The 27,159-nt window shown below is 38.8% G+C and overlaps 1 protein-coding gene and 2 long non-coding RNA genes across 3 annotated transcripts; 1 reads left to right on the forward strand and 2 right to left on the reverse strand.

Moving 5' to 3' along the window:
* Positions 1 to 3,552: 3,552 nt before the first annotated feature.
* Positions 3,553 to 7,360, forward strand: LOC134225077 (kinesin-like protein costa). Its single transcript, XM_062704861.1, has 2 exons — positions 3,553 to 3,704; positions 3,761 to 7,360. Exon 2 carries the CDS (start codon positions 3,772 to 3,774, stop codon positions 6,928 to 6,930), a length of 3,159 nt encoding a protein of 1,052 aa, XP_062560845.1. The 5' UTR covers positions 3,553 to 3,704; positions 3,761 to 3,771; the 3' UTR covers positions 6,931 to 7,360.
* Positions 7,361 to 21,098: 13,738 nt separating this feature from the next.
* Positions 21,099 to 21,896, reverse strand: LOC134223411 (uncharacterized). Its single transcript, XR_009982567.1, has 4 exons — positions 21,779 to 21,896; positions 21,621 to 21,714; positions 21,450 to 21,554; positions 21,099 to 21,199 (listed from the first exon to the last, which is right to left on the reverse strand). It is a non-coding gene; the product is annotated as an uncharacterized LOC134223411 (long non-coding RNA).
* A 2,300-nt stretch (positions 21,897 to 24,196) lies between these two features.
* Positions 24,197 to 27,148, reverse strand: LOC134220606 (uncharacterized). The gene is made up of 3 exons (XR_009981977.1): positions 26,493 to 27,148; positions 24,843 to 24,955; positions 24,197 to 24,767 (listed from the first exon to the last, which is right to left on the reverse strand). It is a non-coding gene; the product is annotated as an uncharacterized LOC134220606 (long non-coding RNA).
* Between the last annotated feature and the right edge of the window lie 11 nt (positions 27,149 to 27,159).

The following is a 27,159-nucleotide window of genomic DNA, read 5'->3' on the forward strand; positions in this document are numbered from 1 at the left end:
TGGATATATATTTTATTAGTAGTTCGCATGGAGAATATTAATAATATAATCGGGCGATGTAGATTCTGGATCTACGCGAATGTAAATTTTGGATCTAAAAATAATTATTTGTTATTACTTTTCAAGTTCAAAGTATTCAGTCAAGATTGTTCATGTGTACCTTTACACGAGCATAAACATACCTTTTTTTCCTTAGGTGCAACAAAAACTTGAAATAAACCGAGAATAAACTGTAATGAAAAACTCAACTCAAAAATGTTAACTCCAACAAACCGGCCGGGCTGTTGTTTTTGCAACTGGTGTCATGACTACTACTCGGCGGTGATATTATACACACACTTATTGAAGAAGTTGAAAGCAAGTGGTAATTTTATTATCCAAAGATATAATTAGATGATGTATGCGTAGCAGCCCGTTGACATGTTTCGCTGTTGATGGCACTCGATACTTTTGTCACCCAGTACCATACCAGAAATAATTTCGTTGTGCGCTTGTGACGTTTGCTCATTAATTCCATTCTAATATATATAATAAAAAATTGTAAAGAAATGCTTTATAGTGTGTTAACCATAAGTAGTATCGGTAAATTGAAATCGTGTATAATATGCGTTTCAAATGAACATAAAGTCACAGCATAAATGGATGATGATATGAATAGTAACAACATGACTTGATTACTGCGAATCATAGCAGCCACTTCACAAACTGTTTTTTATTATGCGGGATGATCGACCTTGAAGCTCCTTGTGAAATTCGCCTATTTAAGTTGATGTAATATGCTGCTGGTTCATAAATAATGATTTTCACAAGCAATGAAAGAGGAAGTTAAGGAAATCATTGCAAATACATATCGCATATATATATTAGAGTGGGGCGCAGTTATATGAAAAAACGCAAACTTCGTCCGATCAAGTGAGATCAAGGTTTTTCTGAATCGTTTTGGGACCCCAATCAACTGTGCAAAATATGGGCTCGATTGGTTGCAACCTCGCATGCCGCATCGCGTTTCAAATTTACATGGAGATTAGTATGGGAAAACGTACTTTTTTACATTTTTGCTTTTACCGGCTTCAATTTATCATCAATCACGTGACTCAATACGTTAGCATATAGTCTGGAGGATGCCGAAAGACTTTTCCGAAGAAAGTACGTAGCTGGAAGGTCTACAAAAAATGTTATTACGTTTCGAAAATTGATTGTTCAAACCATATGCAAGAAATCAATGTTTCTGCCAGCACTACCGGACAACGTATGATTATCGAAGGGCAAAACCCATCTTCCTTCTTGTCGGATTTTTTTCTTTGTGAAATAATTCCGGATAGCTCCCATTAGCTCTAAAGCCCTATAAGATTAATTATTTTGAAATAACACTCAGTAAAATTATTGGTTTACGTAGTACGGCAGTGCTGGCAGAATAAACGATTTTTTGCATATGGTTTGAACACTCAATGTTCGAAGCGTTATAACTTTTTTCGTGGACGTGCCAGCAACGTGCCTTCTTCAGCAAAGTTTTTCGGCATCCTTTGGGTTATACTTTAACGCAATGTGCCACTTGGTTTACAATGAACTGAAACCTCTAGTAGTAGAAATGCAAAAATATACGTTCTCCCATACTAATTTCCATACAAACTTCAAACGCGATGCGGAAAGCGAGGAAGCAACCAATCGGTCCCAAATTCTGCACAGTTGTTCAGGACCCAGAATGGCTTCGAAAAACCATTGATTTGAAAAAATGGCCATGACGCCCCACTCTAATATATATATATATATATATATATATATATATATATATATATATGTGTGACGATCATGCCGGCCGTTGTCAGCACCCGAAGGGAATGACACAAGATTTTCCGGAAAGAATTTTTGCGGGATGTGTCGTCTTTTTCGGGTTAGATAGACTTGAATGGCTCTTTCGTCTGCACCAGCAGCCAGAATATTGTGTGTACAATATTGAAAGATTTTGGTGCGAGGAGGTGCTAGCTCAATCAGTTGCGATTGGCACTTTGATGTTGCATGAAGAAGAAGAAGCAGAAAGATGATAATCGAAAAAAAATCTCCATGGGAAAGCAAACGAAGAAGTTTTTAAAACTCTTCTTAAAAATTATTAAAGGCAATTTAATTAAAAACGGTAAGCAGTACGGGTTTGGACTTTTCTTCTACTATATAATGAACACAATATTCCTATTCAACATTTAATTTTGTGATATTACACTTAGTACACAGTATAAGAAAAGTCCAGCCCTGTACTGCTTACCGTTTTAATTAAATTGCTTCTAGAATTTTTGAGAAGAGTTTTAAAAACTTCTTCGTATGGTTTCCCGTGGAAATTTTTTCGATTATCATCTTTCTGCTTCTTCTTCTTCATGCAACATCAAAGCGCCAATACAGTTCCCAGTGAATTGTTCCCTTTGGCTTATTTCCAAGGGATGTTGAATCAGCTGTTGAATTCATTGATGTGGATTATAATAATTTTCACCTGATCCATTCCCTTTTCCACTCCGGTGAATCGATCAAAATTAGAATTTACTTCAAGCATAATTTTTAATAAGGACGTATGTAACAAAAGTAAACAAAACGAGATTTTTAATTCAGCATGACAATCACAAGCGACTTTATATAATACGCATCGATTTTACTGATTTTAGTTCCTAAAATTCTTTAATTCAATCTTTTTACGAATCGACGTATGTAGAATTTTCTATTTTTGAAGTCTCACTGTTACATACGTCGCTTTAACATATGGAAACTAAGAGCGACCTATGTACCAAAAAAAGCAAAACAAAACAAAACTGCAGTTGCGTCAATCGTGCACTATGGAAAACAGACCAATGTACAGCGACGGATATACAGCATACCGGTGTATGTATAATTGTATCGTTTTTCACAGGGAATTCGAATTAACTGAGCAATGACGTGAAGCCCGCTTATTACGTGCCATGTATTGATGCATGCCAGCGGAAAAAAATATTGAAAAAGATTTAGTTTTTATACAGTTTTAGAAAAAAGTTTTGCCAACTTTCTGCAAAGGATTTCTCGAATCCTCATAATTGTTGCATACGTCGTTATGAAAAACTATGCTTGACTTTATTCTTTCTATGTTTGACAGGAATCAGCTGATCTCAAATGTTTATGCTCAAACAGTGCTCCCAAACTTTGTAATTTTTCAGTACTCTTGTCAAACAAGAAATGTGGCACATTGTGGCACACCGTTGCACAAATATTTTAGTGAACACAATTTAAAGTGTGCTCAGCGTCCCACCCCTTGGGTAAAGGTGAAAAGAAAGTTGAACATGTTCAACTTTTGGCAAGTCAATTGAAATCAACTGAGTTGTTACTCCTTTGTCCTGTCAAAACGTAGCATTAAGCTCAGTGTATACAGAAGACCTTGCTTGAAACCGAGAAAAGTTGCGTTAGAACCACTGTGATTTTTTATCTGCCATGCAGCGCAGCATGTTTTTGATCCGACTGTGTGCGACACCTGCGCGCGACACGGCACTCGGCAGAATGTTTTGATGCACAACATTAAACGAGCACTCATTCGGAATGTTGCATGTCAAATGGGACATCCCTCATTCAACGCTTCAACGCAACAAATTTATTGACAGCTACGCAGGAGAAAATCGAAAAACTGCGCTGCGCTTACTATAAAAACATCATTAAAATTTTCTACAAGTTTGCTCTGTGAATTTTCGCTTCAAATGGTAAGTTTTTCATGTAATTCCGTAACAAATCGGGGGCTAAGTAGTTCGTTTTTCAGCGAGAACCAAAATGGACATTCCGCTGAAGGTGGTGGTAAAGCTTTCCGCACCGGAAAAGCCCGATGCCGTACCGCCTAGGGATGGAACTCAAACGGATCATGAAGAAGAAGAGGACCACCAGGAGCTGGTGTTGGCCGCGGGTCGGAAATTCCGCTTCTCGCGTGTTTTTCGCGGCGAGACGGACCCGCGAGAAATCTACGCTGAAACCATGGCCGGCGTGACGGAAATGGTACTGGAAGGGTATGATTTTTCGGTGGTTTCGTTCGGGGATCGGGAAAGTGCCAAAAGTTTCACACTGTATGCGAATGGAGGGGCCTGCGAGGGGATTGTGCTGTGCTTTGTGAGGGATCTGTTTTGCCGGCTGGGAGGACATCCTGAGCGGATGTACTCGGTGGGGGTGGCGTGGACCGAGATTACCAGTGACGGTGACGTGGTTGACCTGCTGGGAGTGGCCATGATGCAGTGTTTTACGATCGAGGAGATTTACGGGCTGCTCAGTTTGGGGTTACACAACCGGAACCCGGACAATCATAATATATTGAGTTTGATCCTGGAGCAGCAGTGGACGGCGTTAAATGGTTTGAACCAGCATCGCCAGTCGACAATAAGCTTCTGCGATTTGTGTGGAACGGAAAGAGAGATGGTGGATGGAAAAAACGTTTTGAAGGATTCTGGATTAAGAAAGCTGGAGGACATTGTGCACAAAAGAAGCGATGATTATAATGAATCGATATTGACTGCTTTCCTAAAGGATTCTTTTGGGGGTAGGGCTCAAACATTGATGCTTCTTTGCATAAAAGATGTGGAAAAAGAGAATGGAATTAGGAATCTGGAGTTTGGAAATAAGGCACAGGAAATAGTGAATCACGTAGTGATGAACACTTTTTCGGATAACAACGTACCGGCCGTGGCTTTGAACGAGGATATCACGGCAGGAATTGCGCAGCCTAATTGTGATGGTTTGTATTTTGCCTCACAGCAGTGGGCAAAGCTTTTGAAGAACGCTGAGAGTTTGTTCAATAAAATCTTCAGCACCTGCGAGCTCAGTCAGCAGGAACGAAGCCAAATCGAGGAATGGCTCTACCTAAAAGCAGAATGTGACGACTGCTTCAGTTCAACCGATATCAGCATCAATGCTGGAAATCCACCAGTGAGAGTTTGTCTGGGGCCAATCGAAGAAATCGACGAAGGAGAGGACACGATGCATACCAGTAGCAAAATCAATACCACCAGTGAGCAATGCAATTCGGATAACGAGAGTGAGTCTGACATCGGTACCCATATGACAGACATGACTGATCGAATCCAGGGTTACATGAAAAATTTTCAGCTCAAAACGAACAACATAATCAACGAAAAGTACAAAGATTTCTTTCAAGCTCATCCCAAGATGGTCGATGATATGAACGAGGAAATTCGTAAGCAGGAAAAGAAGAAACAACTGGCTCCGATGCACAATCCAGCGCGGAGGAAGTCCATCTATGATGCGGATTCTATCAGCAGCAATGAGCTGTCGCTGATGTCTCAACTGAGAAGTAATTCTACCACATCACTAGCTCCAACTCCCACAGTGAACAGCAAACGATTGGACACACTCAATAGCAATCTGCGCATCACAATGGCAGGAATCGATTCCCTGCACGCTCAAATCGAAGAAATCAGACGCACAATTTCGCTCAAACAGAAATACATTACGGATTTGATCGAGAACAGCGAAACACGCTCCGTGGCGAAGTCTCGCTTTAACAAAAAGAAGCGTAATCTAGAGGACGAATACGAAAAGGCAAAAAAACAGCTGACCAAGGCCGTCGTTAACGGAGCGGACAAGAAAGAGATCAATCACCTGAAAGGGAAGACCTCCCATCTCGAACAGAGACTGAAAGACCTGGATTCGATTCGGTATATTGCCGGAGAGTCTGGTCACAAAAAGAAAAAGCTGCAGCAATCTATCAAGGATTCGCAGAAGCAGCTAGAGGTGCTCCAAAAGATGCTCAAAAAGGAGCTGGATAAAAAGGAAACGATCGAGAAGGAAATTGAGGTGGTGAAAAAGGAGAAGTCGTCGAAAATCAGTGCCATTCAGGAGATTAGCGAAGGCAAGAGTAAGATTAGGAACATGAATGAAAGAATCTCACATATCGAACACGTGCTAAAGGAAAAGTCAAGCAATCTGAAAAAGTATGTTAATAAAAAGTCAGAGAAAGATTCGCTGCGACAAGAGATTATAAATCTGCGTAGAACGCGGGATCATCTGCTGGAGCAGAGGTGTAGTTTGGACAAGAAAATTCGTGAAGATAAGATGCCATCGTTCGACGAAGAACGAAAGTTGGTCGAATGTGACGAAGCCATCGAAGCGATTGATGCGGCTATCGAAATGAAGAATGAGCTCATCTGTGGAAGAAAAAGCATTGACACGGACGAAAGTTTGCAGCGCGAAAAAGGCGAACAGATGTTGATGGCACGGTTGAACAAACTTTCGACGGATGAGATGCGAACCCTGCTGTACAAGTACTTCCAGAAAGTGGTTGATCTCAAAGAGAACAGTAAGAAGTTGGAAGTTCAGTTCATCAGCCTGGAGCGGGAACGGGACACTTGGGAGTGGCAGGAGAAGATCCTAACCAACGCAATTCGCCAAACCCGTCTGGAGAAGGAGCGATCTATAATCGCTCTTCAGAAGCAGCACGAAACCAAACTAAATTTGATGCTGCGTCACTTCGCGGCCGATACATCGGCCTCCATCGGCAGTTCCATCCCAGATAACGCTCTGCATCCATACTCCCCGACCAGCGATTTGGTCCTCAGTCCCGGTACAAGCCGTTACCATCATCACCACCTGTCCGCCTTGGACTCGGACTCGGAACCGGTGGCCTCACACTCGCACAGCAAGCACCTTGCCGCGCACTTCAAAGCAAATGTTGCGGCGGCGTCCTCGGTCCAACCGCTGGCAGCTGCCTCGGCTGCAGTCGCTACCGAGAAGGACCGCACCAAGAACAAACTTTTCTCGAAGCTACAGGTCCTGACGCGGTACCACAACGACAAGCGCAAAATATTCGCCCAATCGGACATCCCGCAGCAAAATCTCAAACAGCTGCAGATTTCGTCCCGCCCGTCACTGACCAAGGTGACCCGCGAGAAGAACAAAATCATCATCCAGAGCGACGGAGGAAAGTAATGGCGGTATTCGGCAAGTATCAGTAGTGTAGCGTTAGTGGCCTCCCTCCCTATCTGCTCTATAATTGCTATGAAATCCTCTCGAACGAACCTCGAAGCAACGTGAATACTCTCTATCTACCTTTACTATACTATTTATAGCCTCTTATCAATGTTGAAATGATCTCTGTGACAAGGTTTTTCAGGGGCATTCCTGAATCAAAATTGCAATTCGTTTAATTGTGACTGTCGTGCCAAACGATAAAATTTAGAATTAGAAGAAAATCGTTTATTCGTTTATTCTACAATCAATTACGATTGGCTCTCTGTACCACTGAATCCCTATTATAGATGTGTGTACTTGCGAGGTGTATACTGCATTTGAATAAATGTTTACGACGACTACCTGAAGTGGTAGCTGTTTACACTTGTAGGTGTCCCGGAATACCACAGAGCTGTTGTTGGTCATTCATCCGAAAGATCCTAAAGCCACGTGCGAACTCAAACTTACTCAACATGTTTGACGAGAGAATGAACTCAACACAATCTTGAAACAGAAACCTTTCATCGAAGATCCGCGACCAATTGACCGGCTAGCTTTTGAGACGAGCGGACGTGTTGTTGATTTAATTAGTTCGTCTGTTTTTTTTAAGCTTTCGCCTCATCGCTCTCTCCTTCTGGATTCCGTCGGCAGCCGGAGAACGAAACTGTTCCACCGGAAGAATCTGTTCCGCTCTACACCCCGGAGCAACTGATGCCGATCTTCTCTCAGCTCCCCACTCGGCTGCTTGGTTGCAAAACCCTATTTGACCAGGTCTTCACTCTTGGCATGTTCATCATCGAAAATGGCTGCTGGTCAACTGAAACGCTGGCTCACTCAAGAGCAAATCCATCGAGTTGAAGGATTTTCTCAAGAAAGAAATAGACGTGGCATTCATCATCGAAACGCACCTAAAACCGGAGGTGAAAGTCTACATCCCGGACTTTCGCATCGTGAGACTCGACCGGCCAACCAGGGGAGGTAGTGTGGCTATCGTTTTTCATTACAACATCAAGTGTCGCCTGCTGCCAAGCTTCCAGCTGAATGTCATCGAGGCCATCGGTGTCGAAGTATGTCTTCTGTCGGTTGTATCTTCTTCTTCTTCATTGGCATTACATCCCTCACCGGGACATTGCTGCTTCGCAGCTTAGTGTTCATTAAGCACTTCCACAGTTATTAACTTTAAGGTTTCTAAGCCAAGTTACCTAACACGATGATACTTTTATGCCTGGGGAAGTCGAGACAATTTCCAAACCGAAAATTGTCTAGACCGGCACCGGGAATCGAACCCAGCCACCCTCAGCATAGTCTTGCTTTGTAGCCGCGAATCTTACCGCACGGCTAAGGAGGGCCCCGCTATCGACTTGTATGTACAAACATAAATGACCACATCTCGCAGCCGGTCGTCTAACAGGAGCTCAACTCAGATCACTATCCGTTAGTGGCGGAAGTGCGCTCCTCGGTTAATCAGCATCAGCTGTCCCGGCGAAACTATCATCGAGTCGACTAGGACCGGTTCCAAATGTGCGTGGACGACAACATCGACTACCAGCGACATCTGATCACACCCGAAGAAATCGACGACCAGCTCCACGCTACGCAAGAGGTACTGTTCCAGGCCCGGGAACAACATGTTCCAATGGATCGACAGGTAAGCAAGACCCTAAGCACAGATAACAGATATTTAGGCTGGTATCCGATACGTGTGAAAACATCCGCAAGCGTTGATTCATATGTATCGAACATTTGGAATGCAATTGTCAATCGTTTAGAGATGCATCTATCAATCGCGAGGATCATTTGGATCTATTTGAAACGCAGCCCAATTGCGGCTGTGAAACGTATTGGCTGCGTTTGAATATTGCTAATCAGTTGCGTCCGTATGTACTTCCGCAATCAGTTAGGTAGATGGCAGTAATGAGTTAACGTACATCAATTCAAAAGTTTACACAAGATTTTAAATACAATTTGTTCTAGCTTAAATATCTGTTATCTGTTGTCTAACTACACTTATTTGTTTACGAATTTTCCCCGAGGGCAATACTAAGCTGCCTTCCCTTAAGACACGTTGCAATCGCTTGACAAAAATCATTCGGGCCAGAAGGGTGGTCCTCAGAAATAGTATTTTCTCTAATCTCATCCGCTCTCTGTCAAACCGTGCTAAGCTGTTCTTAAAAATAACCAAAACTCCAAAATCCAAGCCACGATCCATTCCACCTTTGATCCAATGAGACAACAATGACTCTAAAGATCGCTTGATAACTTCTACAGAGTAGGTCTCTAAAATAGGTCGTCACTTCGTCAGTTAACTACTTGAATTCTTAACCAGTTGAATTCTCATGAAGAACGTCACGCCGGATATGAAGTGAAGTTGAACATTATAATTGTAATCGTTACGCTGCATTTGTTAGTAACGATATACCGGATTTACAAAAAGAACGCGCGGGTGCAGGCCCTGAAAGCAGCCAAAAGCGTAGCTGACATATCCAGAATTTGAAGTGCATCCAGGGTGAGCGCAACTGTTCATACAAGAGCGCGCGAACAGAAATACAAACGTTCATAAACACATCACTTCATGACTAAATCGTTTCACGGTAATTTATCGAATGATGAGCAACTCAGCAAAATGATCCGATGATGTTTCAATTTATTAGATTTTTTGATGTTTTATATGGAAGTTGCGATTAGGAACTTCAAGCTCAATAAGGTACAGTGGGGTAAGTGGGTGAATGGGGTATGTGAAAAAAATCACAATTGTTTCCATCATGGAGCATAGAATTAATCCATTTCACTTCACAATCATGCATGACCATTACTGCCGTTCTACGCATAACTGTCCCATGTATATAGGAAATCCCAGCAAGCATGGGACAAATATGCGTATGACGGCAGATTAGGGTGGCTAAAATTAGTATGGAAAAAACTTTTTGCAATTTATTTTCATGGGGCGCCCTCTTATTCAGTTCCATTTGATGCCCCGATGCTATGGACAAAATTTCAGCCAAATCGGTCAACGTTTGGGCGGTGCTAAACTCGTTGAAAGTTTATATGGAAAATGTATGCAGAAACATCCAAAAACAGTGATTTGCAGTTGGGCGGCACAATTTACGATCAAGAACCATGATACTCATTCAGATCTTGAAGAATTTAATACAGAATGTTATGCAGAAAACCGCGAGAAGATACGTTCTTCAAAATGTTTCAACACCTGACAACATAACATAGTAAACAAGAAATTTTATTATCATGAAAACCATAGTATCGATATTATAACATACATTTTTACTGAAATCATGAAACGAATCGTTAATATTGGTAACGTACCTCTTTCAGCCGCTCATCGTGTTCCTCTCTAGTGTGCACCTTCGATCATCACATCATGTAGATACCATGAGGTTCCTTGGCATCCCGCTAATATTTGGTCCATTACCTTTTGGAACATCTCGGGTGCAGTAACGAGACCAAAAGAAAGTCTTTTGAACCTAAACAGTCCCTTGTTCGTGATGAATACGGTAACGTCCCGTGACTCCGGCGCCAGTTCAACTTGCAGGAAAGCATCTTTGATGTCCAGCTTACTCCAGTATCTCCCCTTGCCCAGTCTGGCTAAGTATTCATCCACAACAGGCATCGGATGCATCTCACGTAGGACCGCCACATTGACACGGCGAAGATCCAAGCAGATTCTTGGCTCGCCGTTGCTTTTTCAAACGACAACCAGCGGAGAAACCAAAGAAGCAAGTCCTTCCTTTATCTCGATGATATTCTTGAGCAGTAAATGCTCCAATTTGCGATTTACAGCGTTTTCGAAGGGTATTGGAACTCGTCGGATAGGCTGGAATACAGGTTTCACATTTGGGTTCAAGTGAATCTGTACCTGGACGTCCTTTATCTTGGAAAATGGCTTAACTTCACTCGAGACTTGGTAAGCATCTACACACTTAATTTTTATTCCTGCAGCTCGGCAAAAATCCGCACAGCCGTGCGCCAGCAAGATAAAAATCTGATATCTCAGCAAAAATGACGTTTGTTAGCTGATTTTCGGCAAAATATTTGCTGATTTTCAGCAATTTTGACAGAAATCTCGGCAAAAAACATGTTTGCTGGGGCACGGCTGTGCGAATCTCGGTAAAAGTACAACATTTTGCTGAGATCCCGGTAAAAAAAATTAAGTGTGAACCCAACTTTCAAAATGCCTAATTGTTTAGAGGTGCTGTCTCCAATTACTTCCCTCAAATCCGCCTCAAATGCAACAACCGTTTCAACCGGTGTCTACCTCAAATTTTAGACGAGTAAACCGTTTGAACCGGAAAGGATTTGACACATCGGCTCTCTTAGATGACGCAGAGATATCTCCTAGACATGGGTACCCACTCGGAAATTTGTTCTAGATATCTCTGAGACAAATTCTACCTCAAATTTGAACCGTTTGAACCGGTAGGGATTTGGCTTCTAGATGTCTTCTCGATATATTCTAGACACGAATACCATGGTGCTTCTAGATATCTCATAGATGTGGGTACCTAAATTTAGCCTTTCCGTCTTCTTCTTCTTTTTTCTTGGAATGTCATTTCCTAATCAAAACATTTAATTTTCATTCATTTTAAAGTGGGATTTTATTTGCACTCTCTAAAAAACATCAGCTGATTAAATCGATAAAATATAAACCCTATAGGTGCCTACCACTCTAGCCCTGTCGTCGACTGGAATAGTCGGGATGCCGGAAGCGTCCAGATTTTGAAAATACTCGAATGGTCCAGATTCCCACCTGCGATAATTCTTCGGATATACCTGTAGAAGGCGGTAGTAAATAGCAACATCAGTCCACGGACTAACTCAACTTCAGAAAGTTGTCAAGGATTAAGAGGACAAGGACCAAGTGGAATCATCTGAGGAATTAAAGAAATAAAACAGAAGCCGACTAGTAGCCATTCCTTTTGGCAACCAGTGGAAAATACTTTTCAAAACCAGTGAGGATTCCTTCTGGAATACGGTGGGAAATACTTCTCCTGGATCCTGTGGAAATTTCCTTCTGGAATACGGTGGGAAATACTTCTTGAATCCAGTCGGCATTCATTCTGAAAAGCAGCGAGAATTTCTTCTGCAATCTAGTAGGGATTCATTCTAAAACCCAGCGGGGATTCCCTCTGCAATCTTGTGGAAGGTATTATCGAATGGGAATAACTCCAGCGGGTGAAGAGTGAATATTTCTTCTGGAATCTAGTGAGGTTTTCTTCTGTAATCCAATGTGAATTTTTCAGGTATTCAGCAAGAATTTCTTCTGGAATACAGTGGGTAGTACTTTTTGAATTCAGTAGGCATTCATTCTAAAAAGCAGCGGGGACTCCCTCTGGAATCTAGTGGACTAACTTCTGGAATCCAGTGGAGAATTCTTCTAGAATCTTGTGGAGTTTCCTTCTGGAAATCGCGGGGATTCCTTCTGGAAACCAGTGAGGATTCCTTCTGATAATCAGCGGGGATTCCTTCGGAAAATCAGCTTCTCGCCTCCAGTGGGAGTTTCTTTTGGAAATCGCGGGGATTCATTTAAAAATATAGCAGGGATTCTTTTTGGCATCCGCCTGTGATTTCTTCTGCAATCTGATGGGAACTACTTCTTGAATCCTGTAGGGATTCCTCTTGAGATCTAGTGGGGATTCCTTCTGAAATCCAGCGGAATTGAAAAAAATCGACTGGAATATTTTTTGGAAATCTTCAGCGATTACTTCGGAATCTTCTAGCGATTCCTGTGGGGATATTTGAGGGATTCTTTTTGGAAACCTCTAGGTATACTTTTTTGAATCCTTTGGGATTTATCTAGGAATTTCTTTTTGGAATCCTTTGCAATTTCTACTGGAATACTTCAGGATTTTTTTTGGAATCCTTTAGGGATTGCTTTTGGAATCATTCAAGTATTCCGTTTTGGATCTTTTTGGAATATTTTAGGAATTGATTTTGGAGTCCCTTAAGGGCTTCTTCCGGAATACTTTGGAGATTTCTTCAGGAATCCTCTCGGAACTCCTGCCAAAATCTTCTAACGATTTCTTCTGAAATCCTCTACAGATTTATTTTGGAATTTTTTGGAAATGCTATTGAAAATTCTTTGGGAATTCCTTTCCGAATCCTTTAAGAATTTCCTTTGGAATCCTTTATGGATTCCTCAGACATTTTTTTAAACCCTTTGGGATTCTACTAGCATCTATAATAGATATTTTTTGGAATCATTTTTGGATTACTTCTGGAATCCTTTGTCGATACTTAGTTGGAAATACTTATAACAATCTCTAGGAATTCCTTTTGGAACCATGTAGGGATTTCCTTTAGAATCCTTTAAGCATTTTCTCTGGAATCCTTCAATCATTTCCTTTGAAATCTTTAAAATATTCGTTTTGAATTCCTAAGAGATTTTTTTTTAAATCCCGAGGAATCCTATTGTAATCACACAGGGACATTTTTTTCAATTCCGGAAGTTCCTCCAGAAACCGGAGGTTTCTCCAAGAATTTCTCCGAATGTTCTTCCAGAAATTCCTCCGAAAATTCCAACAGGAATTAGTTGCTAAGTTCTTCCAGGAATTCGTCGGACAGACCCTTCATCGGGAAGTTCCTCCAGGAATTCCTCTGGAAGTTTCATCAAGAATTTCTACGGAAGGGTGTTCGTCCAGAAGTCCCTCAGGTAATTCTTCCGGAGGTTCCTCATGGAATTCTTCCAGAAGTTCCTAAAGCAATTCCTCCAAATATCTTTTGAACATTTCTCTGTTGGCCAGAAATTCCATAGTACCTGAGATGACATATCTCCGTGAGTTTCTCCAAAAAAATAACTTGTGGATTATTTAGATTTTTTAACAAATAGTCCTCAGATTTTTCACCAGTTATTACGCAAAGAATTTCTCCTGAATTTATCTCTGATTTCCTCCAAAAATTCCCTCAGGAACTTCATATTATTTATTTTGATAAATCTCCGGATTTTCCTCCCACCCATTTCCCAGGAACTGCTGAGGTATACAATTTTAAGAGTGGTTGAAAAAATTTCAGGAGTAATTCTAAAAGGAAAAATTTCTGGATAAATGCTTCACACAATTTCCGGTGGATTACACGATGAACTTTCAAAAAATACTCTCAAAGGAATTACTAAAATAGTTTATGAAATTCCAAGAAGCTGATGTATTTTAAAAGAAGGCAGGAAAAATTAAAAAAGAAATATACATAATAAGAAAGATTTTTTTTTAGAGTTGTAAAATTGAATTCAGACCAAACCAAGAAATAAATTCTAAAAGGAATTTCTTAAGGGTTCTAAGGTGCAATTCCTTAAACTCCTGAAAAATAATACCCATATATTCGAAAGTTTTGAATATAAGGCTTCCGTCTTCATGGAATTTCTGGAGCAGCTTCAGGTATAATTTCAGGAGATATTCCTTGAGGAATTACTGTTAAACATTCTAGAATCTAGGGGTCTATCCGTTAAAAAATTTAAAGTTTCTGGAGAAACTCACGGGGATATTTCCTAATAGCTACTATGAAATTTCTGGCCTACGGGTCCTTCCACGAAGTACGTCACGCACTTATGTGGGAGGGGGGTTCGGTTAAGCGTGATGATTTATATAGAAATTTTAGGATTTCATACAAAAAGTCTGACGAAGGAAGGAGGGCGGTTAAAAATAGTTAAATTTGGCGTGACGTACTTTGTGGATCGTTCCTGCAGATACATGTTTAAAAGAAATTTGGAGGAATTGCTTGAGGAACTTCCAAAGAATTCCTGCACAAAAATCCAGAGCATTCCTGGAGAATCTTCCAGAGGAATTCCTAGAGGAGCTTCCAAAGGAATTTCTATAGGGACCTTCGGAAGAACTTCCGAAGGAATTTCTGGAGTAGTTCTAGGAGGAACTTCCGGAGGAATTTCTGGAGTAATTCCAACTTTCGGGGGAATTCCTGGAGGAACTTCCGGAGGAATTCCTGGAGAAACTTCCGGAGGAATTCCTGGAAGAACTTCTGGAGGAATTTCTGGAGGAACTTTCGTAGGAACTCCTGGAGGAACTTCCGGAGGAATTCCTGGATGAACTTCCGAAGGAATTCCAAAAAAATAACCCTAAACGATTCCAAAAGAAGGCATCCCTCCCAAGTATTGCAGAATGAATCTCCGAAGAATTCCACAAGCAATTTCTGAAGAATTCTAAAGAAATGCTAAAAAGAATCCCTAAAGCATTCCCAAAGGCACCCCTAAATGCTTCCAGAAGAATTCTCAAAAGATTCCAAAAAATAACCCTAAAGAATTCCTAAAAGAGGAATTCCCGAAGAAGGCAGCTTCCAAAAAAATAATCCTGAAGGATACTAAAAAAAAAGGATTCCCAGATAAGCTCCACAAAAAATCTTTGTTGGATATAATGAATTTGCGAGGAATTCCGGAAGCAATTTCTGAAAAATTTTAAAAGTACTTTTATAGAGTAGAGCATTTTAAAAGGAACACCAGAAAGAATCTCGAAAGGATTACAAATAACATCCCGTCGAAAACTAAACCAGTAGGAATCCACTAGAAACCCCGAAAATATTCCAGACGGAACTCCTGAAGAATTGCAAATGAAATTCTAAAAAAAAAAACAGAAGGAATACAAAAAATATTCCAGAAAGTACCCGAAAGGATTCCATGAGAAATCGCTTCAGAAATAAAACTCTGAAGGATTCCAAAAGGAATATTCTAAAATATTATAAACTGTACTACTTGTCCTCTGAATTATGCATACCATCATCAGTCTTTCCGGATAGGACTAGTAACAAAATCGTCCGCGTCAGAACCTCAAAATACTTCACGAAACCTAAAAAGACAAATGAATAAATGGGATTAGACACAAGCTTACCTGGCGGCCTTGTTTTGGTTGCCGACACTCGATGCCCTAACCGGATTAACCGATGAAGGGCCCCCTTGGTTGACCGGCGCGGCAATACCCTTAGGGCACCACCGGAATTGTTCATCGTGTGATGCCGCGCCGCCAAAGGGAACTCGAGTGCCACCGAACTAAGCGGCGATGGTCCAACCCCTCCATCCGGAGGAACAAAACCGCACTCCCTCCAAGCCCAAGTGACCCAAAGGGCCTAAAGCCTTCATGCCCCCCTGTCACACTGGATCCGCAAACGCCGCTACACCCATCATCTAGTTGAAATAAAACGCTGTCAGCACTAGGGGGCCGTCCAGAAACCACGTGGTCATATATGGGGGGAGGGGGGGGTTTGGAAAATGACCACGATAAGCCACATGGGGGGAGGGGGGTGTTGCTCTCGAACCACGTGGTTTTGCCTTTCTCGTACAACAAAGTTGTACCGAAAGGCTATCATTTCACTCCGAAAACGAACTTTTTGTAGAAGCCTCGGAGACCCATAGTGTTATATACCAATCGACTCAGCTCGTCGAGCTGAGCAAATGTCTGTCTGTCCGTGTGTATGTGTGTGTGTGTGTGCACACGAAAACCGAAAAACATTAGCCAACTTTTCGTATAGTAATTTTTAACCGATTTCCTTGCAACAAGTTGCATTCGACGAACGACAAACTCTAGTTGATCACTATTGAATTTCATGACGATCGACCATTGCGCTTAAAAGTTATAAAGAAAATGGTACATCAACCCATATTAGCACTATATAAGGTTGGTGTCTTGGCTAAATGCGAGAAAGGCAGTATCACTCCTCGGTGAATTAAGTTGGGTTTTTTTTACACGAAAAACTTTTGGTGAATAACAATAGCGGTGTAAAAAATACAAATCATTAAAATTTAATGATTAAATATTAAACGCAAAGCGCATCTAAGGGCCTATGCCCACGTAGCGTCTTTTTCAACTCAGCGTTAAAAGACGTAGGTGCGCATGAAAATCGATAACGCAGCGTCGGTCGCAACGCCGATGCATATCTGCATTATTTGATCATCTTAGCCTAAGGTCCTATATCCATACATAAATAAACGAAAAACAGATTGCGATTCAGTCTCAATTTCCACAAAAAATTTGGGTAGGAAAAATGGGAAAATATTTTTAAAAAAATCCGCCGCAGATGGTTTTTGGCATCACGCCGCCGACACTTTTTCATCAGCGGACTACAGCTACAATTTTGAAAATGTTATGTTTTACAATAATCCAAGAAAAATCTTAAGAAGAAAAATTCAAACGATTTTTTTGTGGATATTCAGGGAAAATCAAATAAAGAAATTTCCTGTAAAAACTTTGACATTACTTCATACAATCCTGATACAGTGCTGGCATTCAGAACTTTTTGAACAATTCTCTCTGAAAAATTTTGCTTGGAAATTTTGCTACAAATTAGTAATGAAACAAAAACAAAACATCTCCAGTGTGAATTCCGAAAAATTTTCCTTAAAAATCCGAAAAAATTCCACGTGAATTCTGTCTGAAAATTAAAAACAGTCCTGTGGGAAATACATATAATTTTCGGTGGAAAAATATTCTAATGAATTTCTTCGACAAATTCTTCCGAATCTTCACCAGAAATTCTTCTTCATTTACAAAAGAAGTTTTTCGAACATTCAACACTTCAAAATGTTCAGTCTCCAGTTAGCCTTGCGAGCAAAGGCGTAGGATTGCCAATCCGGAGATGACGAGTTTGATTCTCGTTCCTGTCTAGGATGTTTTCGGGTGGGAAACATTGTCGACACCCTAGGTAGAGTGTATCCATCGTACTTGCTACACAAGATATATAATCGTGCAATGGCTGGCATATAAAAGCTTTCAATTTATAACTGAGGAAATGCTAATAGAATATAAATAGAATATGAAGTTGAAAGCAGACCAACTTCCAGTTGGAATATGGAGCCAATGTCACATAAAACACTTTGATATTCCATTGTTTTTTTTCAATTATGGAATTTTGAAATGAAAATTTTTCGTTATACATTTTACGCTCGTTGTGAGTTCTATCACATTTTTCAAATTTTCCAAATATTTTTTATTCGAGGCATTATTTAGAATTTCCACGGAAGAGTCTATGGATTACCTTCAAAAATTCTTTGGATTTTCAAACAATAAATCTTTAGAATTCTCCACTCTTGAACCAGAAATCATTTCAAAATTTCATCAGAATTCATTCTTCTTCGGGAAGAATTGATTTCTTTGTAGGTTCAGCTAAACATTGCTTTAAATCTTTACCATGCATAGATGCACATGATTTAGAAAGTTTAAGGAATTTACACATCAGAAAATCTTTAAAATAATGATTTAATTTTTTAAGGAATTCCTACTGGAAATGCTTCAAAAGTACAACCTTCACAAGTACTTCAAAAGTACAATTTTTCGTTATTTCCACTTGTAAAAACATCGGAATTTCCTCGGGAAGTTCATTGTTTGTGATTCAGATGAACTTTTTTCGATTTTCTACAGGAAAATCTCAGGAATTGCCATCGGAAATATTTTCCGAATAATTTCTTTTGGAAATTAAAAAAAAAAACTGCTGAAAATTTCTAAGAATTTCTTTTGGGAAACGAAAAAAAATTCCAATCAAAATTTAGGAGAATTTCCTTTGAAGATTCATTAAAGTTGCCCAGGATTTTGGAAAAAATCTTTAGAAATTTTGTAAAAAAGTAAGCTGGATTTTTTATACTTGAAATTCTTCGGAATTTGATGTTTATTGGAATTTTCATCGTAAATATGCATTTCGGATCCTTCTACGGATTCTTCTAGTTCTTAAAATTTTCTACCGACCATTTTTCGGAATGTCTGAAAAAATGTCGTTGAAATTCTAAAAATTTTCCGGGGAGACTCCGAAAAATTTCTTATCAATATTCCGAAGGGTTTCCCTTGCAACTCCAGAATAATTATTCTTGAAAATTAAGAAGATCTTGGAAATTAAAATTAATCTAAGCAATAAATGTAGACAATAATTTAGGCTTAAGAAGCCTAGTTTTTATGATATTGAATAATTATCATAATTGATCGAAAAAAATTAATAATGCACCTAAATGTTCTAAATGCACAAAATTCAAGTAGTGCATGACAAAGGTTATGACATAGAGAAGCTTGCATTTAAAAAATTAACATGAAATTCTAAATAAGAACTAAGGAGATTCCTGCGATATGAAAAAAAGTTGCAGTGTTCCAGAAAAAAACTCTCCAATTCCTAAAATAATCTAGGCTAAAAAATAGTGTTATAATAACGCTTGAAATTGAATTCTAAAACAAATCTCAACCCTTTCAGGAATGAAGGGTCATATATGCCCAGCGTTTTAGATTGTCTATAAAATCACAAAAGAAAGCTAGGCCATCATTTTCTTTTTGGCCTTTTTGTAAAATTGTTCATCTAGATATTGGCTTTACAGAAAAAATATGGGAGCTCAAATTTGACTGATCATGAAAACTCAGATATCCAAAACCTTGGGAAGATTTCGATTCTAAGAGCGTGTAAATAAAGTTTAAATGTTTGAATCATTCTAAACAGATGGGTGGTCAAATAAGATGGGTCATCCTGAAGGTTAAGCCAGTGATTAATATTCAGGAACACGAGATGCTCAAGGTACTTCAAAATGCTCTCAAGTTCAACCCACGAATCTACCAGATCAATCAAGACATTTGCAATGTTCTCATCATCGGTATATACCCAATCCGATGAAATAAGCATATGACCCTAATTTCCATTAACATGAGATTCAAGAGACAAGGTACCCAAAATTATCTTGAGTCAACAGCAAGTTGCGCAATGACTATGAGGTATGTTCGCAAACTGTTTTTGTAGGGCCTTAGAAGCACTGGGTTTACGGACTTGAATGATCAAGTAGTTCAAACATTACGACTTTTTGGACGTTTTGTATAACCAAAAAAAGTCTGTAGTAGATTGTATAAATAATAATTGAAGTCATATCAACCCAATGGACCTACTGGGATATTATATAATACATCATTCATAAGTTGGTTAATTGGATAAATCGAATGATCCGAACTCCAAAATAACAATTGGTCTATAATACATCCATTTCTCTATGAGTCGCTTATGAAAGGACCATTGACTGAAGCATATTCGAGATGTGGAATAGAAGTTCCTGGAAAATGATTCCAAAGAACCATCAGAGTGACCGAGAAAATATTTCTAGTATGGCATCATTTGCTTCCACGAGTCGATATCAAAATAAAATTTCAATGAAGAATTAGAAATTTTGAGAGATGAGCCAGCTCTGGATTTAAAATCTCTTTAGTAGAGAAAAAATAAGAAATTTTCCATAATAAAATAGGAAATTGCCACTAAAGAACAATAATACACACAACAATAATAAATTAGCACTTGTAATAGCAAAAATTGCAATTATGAATCAAGAATTTTCCATAAAGAAATCAAAATGTTCAACGGAAAAATACAAAATTTTCATGAATAAATCAATATTAGCAATGAACAATTAAAAAAAATATTTTATAATTATTTATTTCTAATATTGATGATTCTGAAAACAATACTGAAATTTCTACAGGAATGCTACTCAAAAGAAACAACAGTAGGAGGTTTCATTTGCATCTCTAATATTACATATTAACTTTGTGATTCTCTGATAAGCCTTTCATTGTATAAGTTCAGTTCAGATGCTTCGCTGAGGTTAATATCTTAAGAATTTCCAGTAGCTCCAGAGCTATGGAAGGTCCCAAATACTCTAAGGAATCTATAGGGATATTCAGTGATGAACTTTATAGTTATTCAAAAAAAAAACACTAATAAAAAAAGGGATGTTTTGGAAAATTTCTAAACCACTATAAATTTTTCTCGAAATTTTTATGAGATGTTCGCGAGCCCACATTTTTTTGTATCCTCCTGAAGCATTGAAGGTGTACTAGTTCTAGATATCCTAATACCTGATACACATTACAACATGATAACATAATCAAAATTTTCGACTTCATGAAAATTTATAATTTCCATGCTGGGTTTAGTTTAATTTTGAATCAATTGAAATTGTCCATCTTCAAAATTGATCGAATTAACCATATGTTTTAGTTACATAAGGTTTTTTTTAAATTTTTGTACTTGAAAAAAACCACGTGGTCATAGGGGGGGGGAGGGGGGGTCTGCCAAATGACCACGATAAGCCACATGGGGGGAGGGGGGGTTGAAAATCTTCAAAAATATGACCACGTGGTTTCTGGATGGCCCCTAGTCACCAACCAACTTATCTTGGCTATCGAAAAACGCCGCTCCCCGATAAGGTATCTGCTTCGGATTATGATTCAGCACTGTATCTTGATGACCACCAGGAAGTCCTCCGCACCCGGCTGAATAACGACGAAATCTGAAATGAACAAAACAAAACTTTGGTTAAGAAAATTATTTTGAGCTTTTTAGTGAAATGTCTTCACTTGTCATAAGACGAGTTTGTACAATCCCATTTAATTTCACCACTTAATTGTACCTTGACAGATACGTATTTCGACCTCAACAGTAAGGCCGTCTTCAGTGTCTCGTACTTGACTCGACTTAAATGGGCTTAAATAGGATTGTACAAACTCGTCTTATGACAAGTGAAAACTTTAGTCACAAACCAGCATCCAAAGCATGTATGTTATACTTTTAATCAAATCGTCTTTTTTCAAATCGTCTTTTAATCCTCTCCCGTGAGGACTGATTCCGTGGCTATTGACGTAAAACTGTAAAAACAAAGCAATTTTATTGAAACTCCCTTTCGAAGAAAAAAACTACAATAATTATCTTACTTTCAACGAGTTCGGGATGGTGTCCACCGTTAGAACCGCCTATACTCTCCGGATCTTTAACGGGCACATCTTCCGGCTCGATTTAGTGTGAAACCTGAAACCAACAAGCAACTTAATAGTCATCACTCATCAGGCAACAAATTTAGAAATCTTCTTACCTTTACCAACCAACCACTGAGGCACCGACACTGGTTATGAACTGAGTGACTAGGTGGCCCCGGACGTCCTTTTCTCCGCAGAAGATTATTGATCGCTTTCACGGACTGTGTCTTCTCCAACTGGTATTCGTAACCTGGAGAAGTAAACATCAAAATACATCGATCAAAATACAGTAATATTATCTACAAAATATAGAATCTACATACCTCCTCCATAAGCTCGACACATTAACGACAATGAAGGAACACGTAAAACAAATAGTCTGGATCCTTTTCCGACGGATTGCCACAGATGGCACGGACCCTTTTTGTACCGGTTATCGCTGCTGTTATACCCAAGATGGGGAGAAAACAATAACATATTAAAATCAATTTCAATGCAGCAGTTTTCCGCTGCCCCCCCTTCCCCCCCCCCCCCCCCCCCCCCCCCCGCCTTTATTAAAACTTACCCGCATAGGAGAAAAGCAAATTCTTTGGTAGCGCCACCGTTTCCATCCGGAAATAACCTGTAAAATTAAAAAAAGAAAAAAAGGAAAATTAGTTTTATTTTCTCATGTCTGCTGGTTTTGCAATTGCAGGATTATGCTTTCTGCTTTTTTAACTAAATTCACTTTGGCCTTTATTATAGATCCGAGGATGGAATTTAAATAATTTGTAACAGCCGCATGCATGATATCTGACGAAAAATATGGCGACAAAAGAAAACAAAATACACACTCATTTCGCGAGTATAGTCGAAGGGACATGGTTCGAGCCCAAGGTGAATTTGAATCTTCACTAAAGTGTGGTTTGTGTCATAATGAGGTAGATTTTTTTCGCTGCTCGATATCTTTCCAAGTGGGCTATTGATGGTGTTGGTTTGCGTGGGAGAGCTATAAGATTCGTCAAATTGTCGTTTGAATCTTTGTTTACAAAAGCAGATAAGTCGTTTTGAAAATTTTGTCTTGACTTACCCATTTTTTCATTTCTCGCACTTCTCACATTTCAAGCTCTATCTGGAATAAGGGCGAATGTCGCAAGAGAGAATTCTCTTCGTCGACTTCCCCTCTTTTTAATAAAAGTGACAAGCAGCGGATTTCTTTGTGATTTATCACCTCAGCACGATAGAAAACAATGCGAACTTGCATTCTGAGGTGATAAACTGCAAAGAAATCCTTTGCTTGTCACTTTTATTTAAAAGAGGGGAAGTCGGCGAAGAGAATTCTCTCTTGCGACATTCGCCCTTTTACCAGATAGAGCTTGATTTCTCAGTTTTCACTATCCACTTCACTAAATTCTTCCCATAATAAATTTCCGTCATAGATTACATATTTCCCGTGCGGAATCAATTCAAACGGAATTGTTTCCCCGCGGGATTTGCATCTCTACATATGGGATTTTAAACCGTACACTTTTCCCGCGATAGACGAATCCAAGTAAAAATAAGAAGAAGACACACGACGGTGTTAACTTTGACAGATCCTACAGCACAGCATAGGGAGATCATTTTAAAATGCTTATAATAAATTCTAGACAAAATGTAATTAAAATCTGATTGATGTATGGAACGGAAAAAAATCCGAACTGTATGATAGATACATTTTTGGAAAATATTCAAAAAATTGAGATAAGCTTCCAGATATGCAATTCAGAACTTTTTCCGTACCGTACATCAATCAGATTTTAATTACAATTTGTCTAGAATTTATTATAAGCATTTTAAAATGATCTCCCTATGCTGTGCTGTAGGATCTGTCAAAGTTAACACCGTCGTGTGTCTTCTTCTTATTTTTACTTGGATTCGTCTATTGGGTTTACACTTCAGGAAAATATTGTTTCGTGTAGACTTCTGCTCCTGTCACGGGAAACGAAAATCCCGCTCCCATTTAAATTACATCGAAGACCACTTTATCAAGAAGACTGGCAGCTCTGGCATTTTTCCATACAAGCGGTCAACTTCATTGCCGACAGAGCCTCTTCTGAGTTGAAGTGGTAGCTTGTTATCGGTGTGGTAGTGATCTTAGCTGACAAAAGTAAATGGGATCTAATAAAGGTGCGGAGGAAGTCGATGTCTGCTAGTGTTAATTAACTGTTAACAAATAACTTTTAGAAGAAATATTTTCCACAGTAGGGAAAAGTATAATTCTACTCTAAATTGTGTCGACATCGCGAATACAGTTACAATACTTGCGATCGCAATATGCCAAAAAAATTGTCATGAAGCGTGTATACTAACTATTTTCGCAAATCGCCAGTACCAATCAATTTACATTGGCCATCCACGATTATGCCCTTCAGTTAATTGCCTAGCTTCTGGCTATTAGTCAATCGGCACCACGAACCCTCGCCGCTTGGTTCGCCGGGTTACAAAATTTCTCTTTTATGTTTATTTTGCTGAAGATCTACCAACACAAGCAAACGTCGATAAACCCCGCACTACCCGGATAAAAAATATCATTAAAATATCATAAATTTTATTGTTACAACACCATTTAAAACACAATTTTTACCATTGAATATAATGTAATTTTGACAATAAAATCACATGAGAAATAATGGTTTTCCACGATAAAATGAATGGTAAATGGGACTTTTACAATTAAAAAGGGGGGTTGTTATGTATCTTTACAATAAAAAAATCGAAAATTTTCCATACAAAATTCGGAGCAAAACAATTGATTTTACGGTACTTCAATGGGATGATTTCGAGCGACAAAACAATAGAAAACATTGTGTTTTAAATGTTTTCAATTACTGTTTCTATTGTTTTACAATAGAAATACAACAGGATTTAGAATACATTATACTCCAATATTACAATAAAAATATCATACAATTAATTGTTTTATAAATTATTTTATTTTCCTTCGGTTGTTTAGCATATCTTTAGACGAATCCAGTGCACTACTTCCAAAGTTAAGTGGGCTGCCTGTATCTGGTGAAAAATCCAACATCGGTTTGAAAAGCGTACTAACTTTGTTCCGAATAGACAATACATATAGATATAAACCTGTGAAAAATGTAAATTATAAAAAAATGTCAGTTTTATTAGAAAAAATACGTCGAGAAGAAAAGAAAAAATTACCTGCATCAGTTCTTATTATATCCCGTTGGTGAGATTGGCCAATGGTAGCCACTGAACGATCTTGAATCAGTGACCAGCAAGCAGCAGTATTTTATTTATCATAAGCTTCATTTCTGTAAAGGAACAAGGATACATGTTAAGGTTGGTATCGTGTTTAGAAGAAATTTCTTTTTCTATCTCAATCACATGTTAAATTCCGTTCACTGAATCGGAAAAGTAAAGAATCGAAACAAAATTCTTACAGCAGTATCCACATGAAAAGAACAAAAAACAAAATTGGCATTTGTAAGGTTCCCACGCAAAGTAATGGGAGCTGTCACTTTACTTTCGGAAAAATATTCTGCTCGATTATTCCGTAAGTAGAGGTGACAATTTGTTCCATGCAGATCAGTTGTCAAAATTCCTCTTGGTAATATTGAACAAAATTCCGTAACCTCTCTACTTTTTAAGTCGATACTGGCCTTTACCAGGCATGTCATCAGGTATTATGATGATAAAATTTTCATTTATTTTTTGTTCGGGATGAACCACTGCGTTCATTATGTACATTGAACTTTTGTAGTACATATAAGATTACGATTACCGGTGGTGAGTATAAACCGTTTGTCAGCGTAGTATCATTACTTGACACTTTACCGGTCGCTACTAAACGCGCTGCTAAAACAGTAGCGCAGCTGACAGGTGACCAAATTGACCAAATAACAGCGCTACTATTTGATGAACTATCAAATGTCGAACGTCACCGATACGGAATACAGCCACCAAAATGATAACCGAAAATACCGAAAATATTGACCGATGTGAAAAAGAGTGACTAATCTAAAATGACAGTACAGGGTGATCAAAATACTCGCGCCCAGTAAGAGCATCATTATCGGTCGCGAGCATTTTAATCACCCGCGCAGCGCTTTCATTTTAGTTTCGTCACTCGTTTCTGTATCGGTCACTATTTTCGGCTCTCAATTTGGTTGCTGTATTCCGTACCGGTGACGTTTGACAGTTGACAGTTCATCAAATAGCAGCGCTCTTATCGCGCTACCAAATTTGGTCACCTGTCAGTCGCGCTACTGTTATAGCAGCGCGTTTAGGCTCTGTCTCATTTGGAGAATTAAACTGAAATTAAACTTAAAAGTGACATTTCAATAATTATCGAATAACTCTGCTCGCAGAGGATGATTATTTTTGACAGATATCGAATCATTTTGCATCGATGTCTTATTAGAATTGCTGGGTAGCACCAGCCATTCTTATGACCGGGTTATTTGTTAATTTTCGAACTGTCACTTTTAAGTTTAATTGTCCAAATGAGACAAGCCGTTAGTAGCGACCGGTAAAGTGTCAAGTAATGATATTGTCGGCGTAGCACCAAGTTAGAATTCGGAAGTCGGGACTTCCGAACCGAACTTTCTTCCGAAGTTTTATTTGTCAAACTAATTGATGCGTTGTTTAGCGCATCTTTAGGCGAATCCAGCGCACTACTTCCGAAGTTGGGAAAGTTGCCTGTATCTGGAGAAAAATCCAACTTCGGTATAAAAAGCGGTATAAATTTATTCCGGATACACAATACTGCGCTGCCAAACGGCTTAAACTCACCACCGGTAATCTTGCTCTAATAATGCTCTAACGCGCTTCAACACTTCAGATACTTACCACGGTACAGAAGCCATAGTGATCTACCGCTTGCCCAGCAGCAGAAACTGTAATGAAAAGACACTTTCTGCACCATACAGTTTCATTATTTTCATCTCTTCACTAATTATAAACAAAACTGTACACGCTCAAATGAATTCAGCCATTCTCCGAGTAAAATGATAAGCAAAAGTTTTTGTAACCTTTCATTTTTTAAAAACCAAATTTGTATTGCATAACATTTCTAGACCTGCAACAAGACCTGCAATATGAAAATATATACTTGAGAATCGCTATAACAATTTTAATTTATTTAACAAACAAAGCTATTGTAATTTTATTGTTTTTAATTGTTATTTCGTCAATATAATAAATCCATGAAATATTCCAAAATTATATTAATTCAATAACATTAGACGGATTTCCAGATCATCCAAACCGAAACGTTTAAAATTTGTTTAGTTTTTGGATGAGCAATACTAAACATAAACGAATAATAAAAATATAATAGAATATATCGGAAACATTTAAATATATTGTTATTTTATTGTACGTACAATAAAGATCTTTTACAACCGTGAACATTTTACAATAAGCATACAATAGTTTGTATTGTTTGCCACACAATCTATTGTATTTCAATGGGTTATGTCATACAAGTTACTGTAAATTTTTATCCGGGTAAAGA

Source organism: Armigeres subalbatus, chromosome 3 (genome assembly GCF_024139115.2).
Source record: "Armigeres subalbatus isolate Guangzhou_Male chromosome 3, GZ_Asu_2, whole genome shotgun sequence".
NCBI classification, from domain to species: Eukaryota; Metazoa; Arthropoda; class Insecta; order Diptera; family Culicidae; genus Armigeres; species Armigeres subalbatus.